Source organism: Peromyscus leucopus, chromosome 22, assembly GCF_004664715.2.
Source record: "Peromyscus leucopus breed LL Stock chromosome 22, UCI_PerLeu_2.1, whole genome shotgun sequence".
NCBI lineage: Eukaryota > Metazoa > Chordata > Mammalia > Rodentia > Cricetidae > Peromyscus > Peromyscus leucopus.
Genome location: NC_051081.1, coordinates 33,430,686 through 33,447,081, shown reverse-complemented (window position 1 = coordinate 33,447,081; position 16,396 = coordinate 33,430,686). Strand labels below are relative to the sequence as shown.

Genomic DNA, 16,396 nt, shown 5'->3' with positions numbered 1-16,396 from the left:
TTTAGTTTTTAAAAGAACATTTTGATTATTATTTTTTTCTTGTTGAGACAGGCTGGCCTCAAGCTTACTATGTCTATTGTGGTAGCCAAGGCTGGCTTTGAACTCCTGATCTCTTGCCTCTACCTCTCAAGGGCTGGGGTCCCAAGCACACCTCTCAGGTTTTCACTACCTACCTTCAGCTTCTCTAAGGGGTCCTACCTATGAGCGGTCTCATTTTTTAATAACTTCCCTGAAACACAGGGGGTCATATGCTTTCTTCTTTCCATGTTTAAATATGAACATTCCAATGGGGTGATCAACTAGGCCTGCACAGGACCAGAAAGATGATATTCTCTTCATGGACGGCTGCTGGACTTTCATAGATGCCCTTGGCCTGTGCATCCCCTTCATTTGGTTATCCCACCCCGAATATTTGAAAGCACAGAGAAGACAAACTTAGAGACCCCACGAGTCCCAGGACTGTGTCTGATGTCACATCTGACTCCATGAGTTAATTCATCAGAGCAGCGTAATTGAGGAAGGAAGACAGACCCTGGAGACAGACCTGGCTTCCCACCCCACGTTGCCATGTCTTAGTTGGGTGACTTTGAGCTGATGTCATTTTCCCTTAGCAAAATCAGAATCACAACTTGTGGGGATTTATGTGGTGTTTGTTAAGCTGTTGGTGTTCAGCAAATGTTGGTTCTGGACTGTTGCCCAGTTTTAGGTCTTTTCTGCCTTTTATAGTTTCTTTTTTGGATTAAGAGAGTAGAATCTGATTTTCTTCTGAATGGTCATGTTTCCTTCACAAGCCAGTCTCTTTTACCCTTATGATGTTCCCCGATTTTCACCGACCCTTAAAAGGCATGGTAAGAAATCCTGAGATGACTCCTTCAGGTTTTTCTTGTGGTTTTTACTAGTGCAGATTCCCAAATAATCCAGCCACTTTGTGCCCTTGTTCTATATTGCTGCATCACTGGGCACGAGGTCCTCATCTGTTGGAATAGCGTATTAGTCAGTGTCCTTCTGCTGTGAAGAGGCACCATGACCACAGCAGCTCTTAGGAAGGAAAACCTTTAATGGGGCTTGTGTACCCTTTCAGAAGTTTAGTCCGCTGTCGTCATGGCGGGACATGGCAGTGTGCAGGCAGACATGGTGCTGGAGAAGGAGCTGAGAGTTTGCACTCAGATCCACGTGCAGCAGGAAGAGAGACTCTGGGCTTGGAATGGGCTTTTGGAAACCTCGAAGCCCACCCCTAATGAAACCCTTCCTCCGACAGGGCCCCACCTCCTAACCCTTTCAAATAGTGTCACTCCCTGGTGACCAAGTATTCGAATCTGTGAGCCTATGGGGACCGTTCTATTCAAACCACTACACATGGCTTATGCCTCATACTTATCCGGTGGGTCACAAGTGGTGTTTGTTTATTAAAGAGCCTTAGGGAAGTGCAGAAGAGTAAAGAGAACATGTGGACCTCTTCCTTGGTATGTTAATTTTTACCTGTGTTGTACTCGTTGACATGAATTCACTATCTGCCATTTGTGTTTTGAGAGAAAAAAATACCGATGAAGTTTGATTATGTCTCTGTGCCTTAGAAACCACACTCGTACGACTCAGGCTCTGAGACCTGTGCTCGCACACGTGGTTTCATATGCGTGGTACCTGGTAGCCTCACTCTCAGGACGCTTTAAGCGAGCCTCATTCTTGGTTCTGAGACTTGCTTTACTGTTACCTGGCTTTTCGCTAGCTTCCAAAAATGTTTGTATCAGCTGAAAGTTTACCGCATCGCTTACCTTCAAAATGCTAGAAACCATTCATACATTCAATTTGCACCGTTTTGTGTTTCAGAGTTTTCTTTCTTTGATCCCAACGACGCGTCGTGTCAGGAAATTCTCTTTGATCCCAAAACGTCAGTCTCAGAATTATTTGCTATTTTAAGACAGTGGGTTCCTCAGGTCCAGCAAAACATTGACATTATTGGAAATGAGGTAAGCGTGTCTGGCCCGTTCAGCTTTGTGTTATTTCACCCGTTAATGATTAGACTATTTCTCCTTCTCAGAGGAGAGACCCCTGTGGGGAGAAGCCCATCACGGGCTGCAGCCCGTCTGCATTTGCAGGTTTTCATGGAGCAGTGGACGTACTGTGCATGCTTCCCACCCTGACCTCTTAAACCTGCACGCTGTCATCACAGACTTCTGGTGGGAGCAGGGAGAGGCATTCTGTGTGCCCCCTTCTTTGTATAAAGCAGTCCTGCGAATGTTCGTACATTTCATGAAGGCTTCAAATACCATCACCTTCCTTCTACACTTTGGGATGGTCTGGTAGTGATCTGGGCTTACATATAATTTTAAAACGTTTGGCTTTTTGAGGGAGGGTTTGGCACACATGTTGTAATGCTGTAGAAGAAGGCATATGTTGTTTTTTTTTTTTTTCTTTTCAAGTATTATTGTAACCTTTGAAGGAAAAAAAACTTTGCTCATTTTTGGAAGAACGTATTTGGATGCTAGAGTCATCTTGAGGAATGGCCTCCTGCCCACAGACAGGTTCAGATTTCATTAGTGTTTAGTGCAGTGTGATCAGATGGGCCAAGCTGGGCTGAAGGCATGGATACCTCGGGTGTCACACTGCACTCGTGGGCTTTCTCAGATTGTTTTTTTAAACTTTAAAAAAAAATTTTTTTTAAGATTTATTTATTTATTATGTATACAGAAGAGGGTGCCAGATCTCATTGCAGATGGTTGTGAGCCACCATGTGGGTGCTGGGAATTGAACTCAGGACCTCTGGAAGAGCAGTCGGTGCTCTTAACCTCTGAGCCATCTCTCCAGCCCCTGTTTTTTTAAACTTTAATTTCTTTTTTTTTTGTAATTAAAACATAATTACATCATTTTCCTTTTTCCTTTTCCTCCCTCTAATCCTTCCCATGTAGCCTTATATGTATCTCAAATTCATGACCTCTTTTTCTTTGTTAATATATATATATGTTACATATAATATAATATAATATAAATACAACCTGCTCAGTTTGTATAATGATACTTGTGTGTATGATTTCAGAGCTGATCACTGGTATTGGATAACCAGTTGGGGAGCTCTTCTCTGGGGAAAACTATTTCTCCTGATCTCAGCATTTCTGAGTTGCCTGTAGTTCTTAGTCAGGTTGGGGCCCCATGAGATGGCCCCCTTCCGTGTTAGCATGTCTGTTGATATTGTCCTTCTTTAGGTTTTGTTCAGGGAGCCATATTGATGATGGGTGTAGTTTCTCGGATGGTTCTGGAAGACACAGTTCACAGCAGACTTCTTGTTCCTCTGGCTCTGACAGTTTTTCTGACTCCTCTTACACTGTGATCTCTGAGCATGGGTCTGGGACGTGAGTTGTAGATGTATCAACCGGGGTGAGGTACCACACACTTTTTCTCTGCATCTTGATCAGTGTGGTTTTCTGTAATGATCTCTGTCTGTTGCAAAGAGACATTCCTTTGATGAGAGGGTGAGACATACTTCTCTGTGGACATACAGATAACGATTTAGAATGTAGTTAAGAGTTATTCTGGTTTAGGTAAGTGGTGATGGTAGGGTCTCCTCCAGGATCTGTGACTTCACTATTCCTGGGTAGCTGGCTAGGTTTCCAGTATCAGGCACAATTCTCCTCTTGTTTCCTCTTGTAACTATTGGTTACAGCCAAGGTATGCCTGCCACCATTGTACCTTTAGAGATATCATGCCATGGGGGCCATTGTAGTTCATACATGCCATACCTGGGTAGGAGTCTTGGTTACTTCCTTCCCTTAGAAGCTTGCATGGTACCTTCTACTGCTGTGGAAGTTAGTCCTCAGAGAGGAGGCTGCTAGGTAAGATCCAGCCCAGGTCCTCTGGGTCTTATGTCTTAAGCACAGTTTCTTCAGCAGTCAGGACTTAACCTTCCACTTCTAGGGGGCCACCAAGGGCAGCAGAAATAGCCTATGATGTTTTCAGAGGCTCTTGGACACCTGACCAACAACTCAAAAGGGGAGTTTTCATAACTGGTTATTGGGGTTTTTGTTACTTTGGCTTTTGGGGTAGGTAGAGGGACATTGTCAGCCCAGATGGGAAAATTTCATTTGAATTATAGATGTATGTGTGTGTGTGTTTTTTTTTAACATGGATTATATGTAAATTTAGGTAAATAGATCTATGATTCCTATGACTCTTTCAGACATTTTACTGTTATTGCATTTCCTTCCTCAGATTCTCAAAAGAGGCTGCAATGTGAATGATAGAGACGGACTGACGGACATGACTCTGTTACATTACACTTGCAAGTCTGGGGCTCATGGCATCGGTGAGTATGTGGCTTGCCCCTCCCTGCTCTCCATCTGTGCCTGCGTAATATCTGTTGCCAGCCAGTGACCCGGGCGGGGCGTCCAGTTGACCATCGGCCGAGTAGGTGTGGATTCGGTTTGGTCCACTCAAAACTTTGTTTCTTTCCCCTGCGGAAGTCTTGATACCTGTGATTACATCTCAACATGTTCTGTAGCAGGCTTCATGCCTCACTGCCCAGTAGTTGAGATACCATCCAAGAATCTACCAGGGGGCTTTCACCAAGCCTGGGCTAAGGTCAGTTTTCTGGCGCAGCGGTCCTTCCAGACTGTAGAGTATAGGCTTATCTCTGAGTTCTATTCCTACTTACGAAACATGTGTGCCCCATATGTCCACAATTGCTGTTCTTCAGTACGTTACCAGGGATTAACTGGACTCTGTATTGTGGTTGTCTCTCCTTGTTTCAGTAATCTGGTAATAGCACTTAAATTATTGGTGCTGAAGGGCCTTATCTTCTTGTAGTAATCCACAATATGCTGATATTTCCATAAAATCAAATTGAATTTATAATCTAAAAAGGAGATCAAGAAAAATAGCAGCCCAAATATTTTTGCACTCATCTGACATTTTTCTTTCAGTGCCTTCATTGTATTCCATAGGATGGCGGTCTTAGTTATTTAAATGATTTCTTACCACACTCGTAGGCTGTCAGAATTTCACTCATAATCAGTAATGGCACGGTGAACACCTTCATTGTGTTTATTCACACTACTGAATGGGAGTGTTAGCTTGGGATTAACTCCTGAAGGGGAAATTTTTGCAGTATAAATGTAGGTCCAGTGTGCTGTTTACTTTGGTTTTTGAAGAAAGACATTAGAGAAATAGACTGGGCATTAAACTGTGTACCGAAGAAAAATAATCTGGGGTCCTTTTCTCTTCTTCAGGTGATGTTGAGACAGCTGTAAAATTTGCAGCTCAACTTATTGATCTGGGAGCAGACGCGAGTTTGCGGAGTCGCTGGACAAACATGAACGCCTTGCATTACGCTGCATACTTTGATGTCCCAGAGCTTATAAGAGTGATTTTGAAGACATCAAAACCAAAAGGTGAGTGCTGGCACATCTGTGTTACCAGTGGGTGTTCCATAATTGTGTCCAAGTGCTGGCACATCTCAGTTACCAGTGGGTGTACCGTTATGTCCTCCAAGTCACTGTTGAGGGCTTTCTTCCCACGCCCCCCTTTTTTTTTTTTCCTTCTGAAAAGTTTAGATTTCTTTGTTGGAGGTTACTATCCTTTCACAAACGGCTTGGTTCAAAGAGCTACAAATTAAAAAACAAACAAGTGTTTTCTGGGTCTTCCTGTCTCTGCAGATTCTCCAGTGTAGTAGTTTTCATGGATAACCCTTGGGTGTGCTTTATCATTTTTTTTTTGTCTTGTTGGGAAGCCAGGGGTAGAGCAGCAGAGTGGTTTGGGCTGTCATTGGAATAATTCAGGGGAGGATTCTTTTAGATGTCATTCCTTCCAGGAATTCTTTGATACATTTTAGGGTGCCTCCACGTCTCGATGGTGATACCCTAAAGTTGATATTCTCTCTGGTTCTCCTCTTTTGAGAAGAATAAGAGCAAGAGAGAGGACTCTTCTAGCTTAGATAGAGTGCCCAGTGCCACCCCGTTACAAAAGACATTTTAGAGATTCAAGAGACAAACCTCTCAGGTTAGTTTCTAATTTCTGCTTTGCACAATAATTTAGTCTCTTTTTAAAATTCTACCTTTCCAACTTCCAAGTGGTGTTGGGAAGAGAGTTTCTGTCCATGGTCCTCTGTTCAGTAATGCAGGAAGTCTGGGTGAGCAGGGCTGTGTTGTCTCAGGTGCGTAGTCAAGCCACAAGTCCCCTGCAGATAAATGTACAGTTATGGAGCCAGAGACTATTAGACCCTTGTAGGAAACATTCAAAATAGGATTTTCCATTCCAGGCGATTTCCTGCTCAGGTATAATGCAGCGTGATTTACTGTTATTAGAATACCCTTAGAATTGCAAGGTTCCTTTTCTTACTGTGGAGTCCAAATTCATCTGTCGAATAGTGTCATGAATCATTATGTAAGCATACCTATGTTCAGGTACTTGTTATTGATTTGAGGATTATGCACAGTTTAGCCATCTTTTTCTGTGAAAGGCTAACTAGTAAATAACTATTTTAGCTTTTTAGACTATCTGGTGTCTGTCACAGCGACTCATTTCTATAGTTGGAGCTTGGGTACAGGCTCAGAGAACATGTCTCTGAATAAGTGTGCCTGCGTTCCCATAAAAGTTTGAGAAACAGAGAGTAGGGTGTATTTGGCCCACAGGGTTCATTTGCTGACCTCCGACCTGAAGCTGACTTTCTTACTGTGTACCACAAGGGGCATTACCTTCCAAGGAAATGCCTGAGTTTAGTGAGCAGCCATGGAAAGCTGGCCATGGCACAGGGATGTATTACCACCGTTCACTGCCTCTCCTGCAAGGCAGTTTAGGATGGCTGGAACCCTCGTGATCTATACAGCACTCCATTTCACAAGGAAGCACACTGAAGTAGGAAGATAGTCATTTGGTTATTGTAGGCAAGTTATAATTACGGAGATTTGTCCCGCTGTGAAATACTGCACCTGGGAGGCGTACGTGTATAAAAGAGCAAAATCCCCTCCGCCAAACCCCCCATCTCCTTGGAAACTGTGCTAGCTGAATTTAAAGTTGTAGTTCAGACTTTTGTGATGTTTAATTGTAGATGTGGACGCCACTTGCAGCGACTTTAATTTCGGGACAGCCCTGCACATTGCAGCGTACAACTTGTGTGCGGGAGCTGTGAAAACCTTACTGGAGCATGGAGCCAATCCTGCATTTAGGGTAAGAGGGGGAAGCCAGAGAGTGAGAACACCTCATGGGATCTCCAGTGAAGAGTTGAATTGGGACGTTGCTTTTATCTCCCCACATCTTGTTTTCTAACTGGCCTACTGGACATCTCAGAATGTTTTTAATTGATTACTGCCTCTCTGGCTATAATGTGAACCCCTCACTGTTCAGAATTAAAATGCCTCTGGAGATTCTGTCTGTAAGCTCTTCCTTGAGAGAACCAAGTGAGGTGATTTTTTTTTTTTTTTTTGAAATGGTGGATTTTAAATTCTATAAACACCATGCAACGAACTGGGTTTATAGCTGGCAGATAAACTACTCCAGGAAACAGTCTTTCCTTCATAGGGAGAGCGGGGCAAGTCTTGATTGCAGCTTAGGATGCGGTCAATAGTACAGAGACCGTTGTCTCTATTTCTGAAGTCTGAGTCGCTGCGTGACCAGGCAGGTGGCCGAGGTCACAGAGCCAGTGTGGCAGCTGTGGGATGGCGGGATGTAGTCATGTGACCCTTAATGACAGGGACAGGCTCCGGGAAACACTGTGGGGGAGATTCTCTACCTCTGCGCAAACTGGATTGCGGGAACTTATATAAATGGAGGTGGCTGTGAAGTAGGGTCCTTGTGTATGTGGCCCTGGTTGACTAAATGTCCGTAAGGAGTGTGCGTGGATGTAGCTGGGTCTCAGATTGGGCAGCTGGGGCATCCTGCCGTTTCCCTGTGCTCATGTGCAGCAGGGTTATTTCTCTTCCCTGGCGCTTGCCCTTCTCAGTGGACAGAATGATTTTCCCCTGCCAGACCACCTCCCCTCATGTCCTTTGCATCTCTGTGTAAATGCAGCTGTCGGTGAGGGTTCCCTCACCATCTTTATGTCACCAGCCCCCCCCCCCCCCAGTCACCTCTGGGCCCGTGTTCTCTGTGCCTGGGTGTCTTTATACCACTCAGCTCCCAGTTAGCACACCACACAATCTGTTGATGCTCTCTGTCTGTCTGACCTACGAGTGTGTGTGCTCTTTGAGGGTAGGCAGAGTGTTTTGCTTTCTGCACTGTGGTGTCTTCAGCACCTAGAGTGGTTCCTGGTATGGCAGATGAGTCTGTTGAGTGGTTTTGAGTAAATAAATGACCATGTCTGACTTAAAAGTCCTCCGTTACGAATCGTCGATGGCTGTCTAATGCTCTGAGCATGTCAGAGCTGAAGATGTTCTCCTGTCTCTGTGGTAGAATGACAAAGGACAGACCCCTGTGGATGTTGTCCCGGACCCGGTGGACATGCCTCTGGAGATGGCCGATGCCGCAGCCACCGCTAAGGAAATCAAGCAGATGCTCTTGGGTGCGACGCCTCTGGCCTGTCCCATCCCTAAGGCCGTGGTTCCAAACTGTGATCATGTCACCAGCAAGGCCATGCTGACCTCTCTTGGCCTGAAGTTGGGGGACCGGGTTGTCATCGCAGGGCAGAAGGTACAGTAAGTCACTGTGGTCCCTGAAGCCGTTCTTATGGTCCTCGCTCCTGGTCTGTGTCTAGGGCTTGTGTGCCACACGATCACAGTTTTGGGTTTTTTGGGAGAAACTTCAACACTGTGGACAGAAACATACTTGATTAAAAATGTGCAATTTTTGGTCTTTGAGGCAGAGGTTTTTTTGTGTAACTGCCCTGGCTGTCCTGGAACTCGCTTTGTAGACTAGGATGTCTTCAGACTCACAGAGATCCTCCTGCCTCTGCTTCTCGAGAGCTGGGATTAAGGCATGCGCCACCACCGCCCAGTGAAAATGTAAAATTTAAATGTAAGTTTCCGTACACTTACAGAGGGCAGTTTAAGAATATGAGCTATTTGAACTTGATAGCGAAGGTCTTTTTATTTGCACAGGGACAAGCGGCATAGAGAACCGTTGACTGAGTTTAGAGGCAAGAGCTGAGAAGTGACCTTGCTCTGTCTACTCCGGACTGTCCCTGCCCGTGGCTCTTCTCCCGCCAACCGAGCAAAGGAAACCTTCAGTACTGTTCTGTGTTTGACTTTGAAATCTCACAAATAGGGAACACTCAGATGCTACAAAGCCTGTAGACGGGAGGTCAGCCGGTGCCTCTGTACATAAAGGCTTGATAGACAGACGGAGCTGCGGTTTCCGTGTGACCTTCACTGTCACCGTTTCTCTCTTTTCTCTGATGCTTCTTTTGGGAGCTTTTTTTTTTTTTCCCCTTTCAGTGTTGGGACTTGAGCTCTGGCCTCACGAAACATGGGAAGTGCTGACTCACTGAGCCACAGTCCACTCAGTAGCAGTGTTTATTCTTAGTTTAAGGTACCAGGACGCTCCAGTGTGGAGTGGAACAGGGAACGTGTGCCTGGACATTAACCTTTCTCACTGCTTACCTCTCAGTGTTCGGATGGACGAGGAGGGCTTCTCAGAGAACCCTGGAGCGGAAGCTTGATCTAGTGGGGGAAACTGGTCTGCAAATGACAAGCACAGATGTAAAGAGTGACTTGATGTTCACCGGTTTACAAAACAATAGGACATAGGTTAGCTTTCACAGGTTGAAATGAAAATGTCAGGAAATTGAATAGATAAATACATATTGAATATGTAGCTTTAAAAAAATTATGGCTAAACATCCAGTCTTTGTAGTATTCATATAACTGTGACTTAGAAGGGCTTTGGATTTTTTAATCAACTTCTGTGGTTTTAACCATTTAGGTAGTATATATGATTTGCTAGATTTAGACACATTTTTTCAAGGTTTTTTTTTTTTTTTTTTGTGTGTGTGTGTGTGTGTGTGTATGTGTGTGTGTGTGTGTGTGTGCGCGTGCACTATTGCTGAAATTTCCTTTTCTGGTTGTTCATTTCTAGAATATGGAAATAGTTGATTTTTGAATATTAACCACATGCCCTTACTTTTTTACTTTGTGGATTCTCTGTGAAGCAGTCATCTCGTCTCCTCATCCTTCTTCTCTTTCCCCTCCTTCTCTAAGTGAGGTCTCCTTACGTGGGTAGCCGTGGTTTTAGTGTGGATGCTGTTTGTCACTGAAGAGCTCCTCAGTTGCCAAACTGTCTTTTCTTTAAGTCGTCATCACAGTTGGTTGGAGTTGGTTGGAGGTCTCTTCTCTCTCTTCAGCGTGTGGACAGGTGGATTGGTGGGGAGTTCCCTTAGTGACCCGCTTTGCATCCCTTGGAGACCTCCCTTATCGCCATGTAGTATCTCCTAGTTACTGTGTTGACTGGTTCTATGGTTGTTGAAGATGCCTGTGTTTGTGCTCTAGAGGGGTACTGGTCTGTAGTTGCTGTGTCTTTGGCCATTTTTAATGTCAAGGTAATACCAGTTTCCTAAAATGTCTTGGGAACCAGCCTCGTCACTTAAATTCTCGAAGAGCCCGTACAGAATTTGTATTTCACCCATACATTTTGGGTAGAATTTACCGTTGAGGGCATCTGTTCCTGGGAGCTTTTTTCTTTTTTTCAGTTTTAAATCACAAATTTAGGTTTTAGCCTTTTTTGTGTCTTTCAAGGAATTGCAGTGTCACAGCACCTGTGACATGAGTGGGCGAAGCTGTTTGCAGTATCGTCCCATCTTTTTAAATATTGACAACAATGCCCCTCTTTTGTTGGGGGATGTTGGCAATTTGTGTCTTTTATCTTTCTTTTAAAAAAAAAACTGGTTTCTGTTTAGACTTAATTTTTGTCCTTCAAAGAACGTGTTATTGGTTTCATTGATTTTCAATATTATTTTTATGTTCTCAGTTTATTTGAATACTTATTACTTACTCCCTCTCTCTGGCTTTGGATCTTAATACTAGTTTGCTGAGGTGGGAATTAGCTATCGGTTTTAGGCTGTTTCTAAGGTCTGCGTTCCTTTCTAAGCACGGCTTTTGCCGATTCCCACGTAGTTTGATATATTCATTTTCATTCAAAGTATTTTTTAATTTTCCTTGTGATTTTCTTCTCTTTCACCATGGGTTATTTATAGTTACTTGGTGCAATTCCATATATTTGGAGATTATCATGTATCTCCCTGCTAATGATTTCTAGTTTAACTCTGTTATGGTTCAGGAACATATTTTGTGTGATTTCTGTTCTTTTTTTTAAAATTTAGCTAGGCGGTGGTGGCACACACCTTTAATCTCAGCTCTCAGGAGTCAGAGGCAGGCAGATCTCTGTGAATTCAAGGCCAGCCTGGTCTACAAAACGAGTTCCAGGACAGCCAAGGGCTATTGTACAGAGAAACCGTCTCCAAACAAACAAAACAAACAACAAATTTAGATCTATTTTTATTGCATGTGTTTGGGTGTTTTGCCTGCATGAATATATGTGTACCACTTGTGTGCTTGGTACCCATGGAGGCCAGAAGAGTACATCCGATTGCCTGGAACTGAAGTAACAGACAGTTGTGAGCTGCCATGTGGGTGTTGGGAGTTAAGCAGTCCTCTGGAAGGGCAGTCAGTGCTCTTAACTGCGGAGCCATCTCTCCAGTTGAGTTGAGCTGGTTTATAGCTGGCTTCCTTTTTGTATATATATCCTCACTGAGTTCTGGCCTGCTCAGTCTGTTGGTAACTGAGAGAGGTGAGCTGAATCCCATTGCAACATGAACTTTTCTTTCCTGTTCTGTTGGGAAAGAGCATCACCTAGGAAGGACCTCATGTCTTCCTGGTGAAGCCCTTTGCCATTTAAAAAAAATCTTTGGTGCTGGGTGGTGGTGGTGCACACCTTTAATCCCAGCACTTGGAAGGCAGAGGCAGGCAGATCTTTGTGAGTTCAAGGCCAGCCTGGGCTACAGAGCGAGATCCAGGAAAGGTGCAAAGCTACGCAGAGAAACCCTGTCTTGAAAAACTAAAAAACAAACAAACAAACAAACAAACAAATCTTTGGCAGAGTTCCTTATTCAGACATCCACTTTGAAAGACGGAGAAAGTAATATTGCCAAGAACAGGACATTTAGAATTCCTAGTAAGACTGAAAACCTATTTTGATGTGTATTTTCTCTAGGTTGGGACATTAAGGTTTTGTGGAACAACAGAGTTTGCAAGTGGGCAGTGGGCTGGCATTGAGCTGGATGAACCGGAAGGAAAAAACAACGGAGGTGTTGGGAGAGTCCAGTACTTCAAGTGTGCTCCCAAATACGGTAAGATTGAACCCAGGGCCCGACAAAGACGGACCACGTTCTACCACTGAGCAGTCCCGCCTCACCCTTTCTTGAAGTTTTCAAATGAGACCCTTCCCTGGTTACTCATGTACTTTGTAAGAGGGTGTGGACTGAGGGTATTTTCAGTGCAGGAGCTGGTCTGTCGTGTTTCCACTGATGGGAATGATTTACAGGAGGGAAGTGGTGTTGCTGGAGACAGGGAAAGGCTGGAGGAGGAAGGTCCTTGAGAAGCTGAAAGGGTTGTGCCAGGGTTAGCCTGGCATCAGTCCAGGCATGGCTCAGCCTCCCTAAGGAGAGAGATGCTGGGAAGATGTTTCTGTTTTCTCAGCAAATGAGAAGTGAGGTCATTTGCTGATGTAAGGAGAGGGATCTCAGGGTGGGTGGCGTTGGGAGAGAGCGGGGTGGAGATGGGCAGGGAGGGGAGACAGACTGCAGGGAGGGGAGACAGACTGCAGCCAGGTCAGGGCAGTGCAGCAGACAGCCACGTGGTGCCAAGGACCAACTCTAGACTTGCGGACATAAATGTAGAGTCGTAAGCAGGCTGCAAGAGCAAGTCCTCTTCTCGTCAAGGCTTGTCAAACCGTTTGGGTACTGATGAAGCAGAGTCTGGTTCACCAGGGTTGTTTCTTCTAGAATGTTCTACCAGAAGAAGTCTGTAAGAAAGCTGAGGACAAAGGAAGCAGACTAAGGGATGGATGTGAGAATCCAAGGTGGCCAGGGAGGAAAAGGAGGATGTGACTGGGAGGAGAGCCCAGGAGAACATACTGGGATCTGTGATTCCTGATCTCAGGGACTTGATCCCGCGTTGAAGGGCCGAGCGAGGCTTTTGTGTTTTAGACACCCAGTTAACAGGGGTCACAGGCACCTGGTAGAGAGACTGGTCAATAGAGAATATGATGGGACTGGCTTGTTCTTTCAGGGAGAGAATATCTGCCTACCTGCCCTGGAATTCATTGGAACTGATGGTGCGTGTGTGTGTGTGTGTGTGTGTGTGTGTGTGTGTGTGTGTGTGTGTGTGTGTGTGTAGCGTGCACTCACATGTGTATGCACCAGTGTGCATGTGGAAACCAGAGGTGGTGTTTCACTGGGTCTTGGGACTCAGCTAACCTGGCTGGCTAGCCTCTGAGTCCCTGTTTTCTGGCCCACGATGCGGGGATTACAATCACATGCCCACATGATGTATGGATGCTGGGGATTACACGCACATCCTAACGCTTACAAGGCAGGTGACCCGTTGAGCTGTCTTTCACCTTCTCTGGGGTCGTTTTGAGGGGAAGACAGTTGAGTGGAGGAGAGTCCTCTCAGTGAGTGATGCTGAGGCGGGCAAGGCCAGCCGCTTAGTCCTTGCTGTGAGCACGGTTAGCCAGCAGGAGGCTTCCCACCAGACTGGTTCTGTAGCTCTGCCTGTGGTAGAGTCGGGCCACAGAGAGGGACGAGACAATGGACCATGGAGAATTTGAGAAGCTGGAAAAGCAGTGAGACCAGCTTTGACTCTGTTCCCTGGCTGGGGCAGTCCTTTCTCTTTCTGACAAACGTTTGTTTAAATTCACCCCTACCCACCCATCTTTCCTCCTCCTCACATCGGCCCGTCTTCTGTTTCCCTCTCTCCTTCACACACTCTGACACTGGGGTCAGTCTGCCTTTCTCACTCTGCTGTTGATGTTTTTCCTCTTCTCTGACATCACCTCCCCGGTTGCCCAGCACACTGATGAGAACTGTGGGGTTTGGAGTCTGATGCTGATGTGATCAGGTCTCTTCCTCAGGGCTGGGGCCGGGTGAGCCTCCATCTGTTCTTGTTCCCATCTGGCATCTATGAAACAGGGATACAGAGCCCCAGGACTGTGTGAGGACAGGGTATATCGAGAGATACATAAACTACCTGGGAAAGGGATGGGTCAGCACAGGACTGTCAGCGATTAGCTGACTCTTACCAAGTTTCCAGAATTACAGGTTTTTTTTTTTCTGCCACATACTTGTCTTTGTCTATTTATACTTTTTGCTTACAAAAATGCTCAGTGTGTGAGACATAAAAATCATAAAACAGGAGAAAGAAGAAAATAAAAATCACTTGCATATTTTTGATAACACTTTTTAAATGTTTTTTTTTTTGAAAATTTTACATATTTAAGCAGTGTATTTTCATCATCTCTGCCCACCATTCCTCTCTTGGGCTCTTTGTAGTGCTTCTTACATACATTTGTTCTGTTTAAAATTTTACCCCCACAAAGCTTGGATTTTATATATATATAATATATATATATATATATTATATATGTTATATGTTCTACATTTCTACTGGGTATCCTATTATAATTTGTGTAAATCTTTAAATGTTGATCAAAAATGTGATAATTTTTAACGGCTCCTTTTTTTTTTTAAGTTTTCTAATTTGATGGGTAAAAACTTGCTTTTGATTCCTATTTCTCAGATCATGTGGGAGCTAGAGTCAAACTTGGGTTATGTTTGCACAGCATGCAGTTTATCAGCTAAGCTACCTTCCCGGTCCCATGCGAGAACATTGTAAATGCTTTGTTATGCCTTGTATGTGGGGCAGGGGAGAGTGGAGAGGAGAGAGAGAGAGAGAGAGAGAGAGAGAGAGAGAGAGAGAGAGAGAGAGAGAGAGAGGAGAGAGGAGAGAGGAGAGAGAGAGAAAGAGAAGAGAGGGGAGAGAATGGGGGAAAGAGAAGAGAAGAGGAGAAGAGAAGAGAGGAGAAGACAGGAGAGAGACAGAAAGTTATTTTGGCTCCTGAATATTCATAGTTGCCCATTTAAACTGAAATATTAGTGTTCAAAAAACTGCTAAGAATTTAAAAAATGTATTTGTCCAATTTGGTATTTGGGTTTGAACTTTACTCACAGTATTTTGTGATATTTAATATACGGCTAAATTTTTTTCCCTTTATGATTATTATTTTATTTTCATACTTTAATATATATATAACATAATTCAAGAATTAGTTACAAATTCTATTTTTCATTCCTTTGGAAATGTTAATGTTTTTCTGTAAATAATTATGAAACCCACTAGGAGCTTGCTGGAACAGGGTCAAGGCTTTAGTTTGAATTTTCCTCTGATACCTACTTTTGGCAGCTGCCAAGCTCAGGAAGGACAGGATCAAAGGCATTTAGTCACACACAGGGTAGGTGTCAGTCATATTTGTGGGGAGCGCAGAGATTGTGGGCAGAGTCTCATGGGCTGTGGGCTCGCTGACTCGCGTGGTTCCAAGGACAGGCAAGCTTGATAAAGCAGAGCTGGGCGCTTTGGGAGTCTGCTTCTGGGCTCTAAATACTCAGAGGCAGGTTGGGATGTGGGGGCCACATGTTGGGTTGTTTAAAACTTAAGGTCACCCTCCTGCTGAGTAATCTTGGTGTACTGAGTTAGGTCATTGCTAAGGTGCCTGAGGTAGAGGGCAAGGGAGTTGTGGATCCCCTGGCAGATCAGAAAACATCCAATTAGTTTCTTCTCCGTAGGTTCTGTCTTCTCTCTCCCCATTCCTGCCTCTGGTTCTTGTGTGTTTTTATACTGAGTTCATGTTAGTGCGGTGGTTCATCTCAGGATTACTGTTTGCTAGCTCTAGCACGGACTAGTTTGTTAAGTCGTAGCCACCTAATAATTGATTTAATACTTGTGGATACTATTATTTTTATGCTTTCCATAATTACCAAAGTAAACACGTATGTAACTGGATAGATTGTCAGGCTTATTCAAAAGAAACAAGCCTTCCCTCCCCCCGACACTGGCTCTTTAGAGGCAAGAGCCTTTGTATTTTCTGATGTCAGCGCTGATGTTTGTCAAGAATCTGTACAGATGCCTCTGTCTTGGTTTTTCCAGTCTTAGACATCTCTCCACCTCGTTCTGTAAAGGGAAAGATTTGGTGCTCTGACTTTGTTCAGTCAGTTTCTTTCTTAGCTTACTTACTAGTTTTGGTGGAGCAGATCCTTCGGTTCAGTAGCTTTCTGAAAGGAGACTCCTGGGCGTAACACGAGAGCCCTCCATTCTGACAACATGCGTATTCCTGCCCGATTTCATGTGGTAGTTTGGGAAGAGGACTGGGAAATGGTCACGCGTGCCCCCTTAGTGTTTTGAAGACAGTATTAGCTAATGTAGAACGT

The 16,396-nt window shown here is 44.4% G+C and overlaps 1 protein-coding gene across 6 annotated transcripts in view; it reads left to right on the top strand.

The window, feature by feature from the left end:
• Clip4 (CAP-Gly domain containing linker protein family member 4) overlaps window positions 1-16,396 on the top strand; it is an 82,006-nt gene that overhangs the window by 31,623 nt on the left and 33,987 nt on the right. For all 6 annotated transcript variants that reach the window (XM_037198059.1, XM_037198060.1, XM_028873839.2 and 3 more), the window contains exons 3-8: window positions 1,828-1,967; window positions 4,204-4,297; window positions 5,220-5,381; window positions 7,037-7,155; window positions 8,377-8,613; window positions 12,127-12,262. In XM_037198059.1, the coding sequence (XP_037053954.1) occupies window positions 1,828-1,967; window positions 4,204-4,297; window positions 5,220-5,381; window positions 7,037-7,155; window positions 8,377-8,613; window positions 12,127-12,262 (888 nt within the window). The remainder of the gene's footprint in view (window positions 1-1,827; window positions 1,968-4,203; window positions 4,298-5,219; window positions 5,382-7,036; window positions 7,156-8,376; window positions 8,614-12,126; window positions 12,263-16,396) is intronic.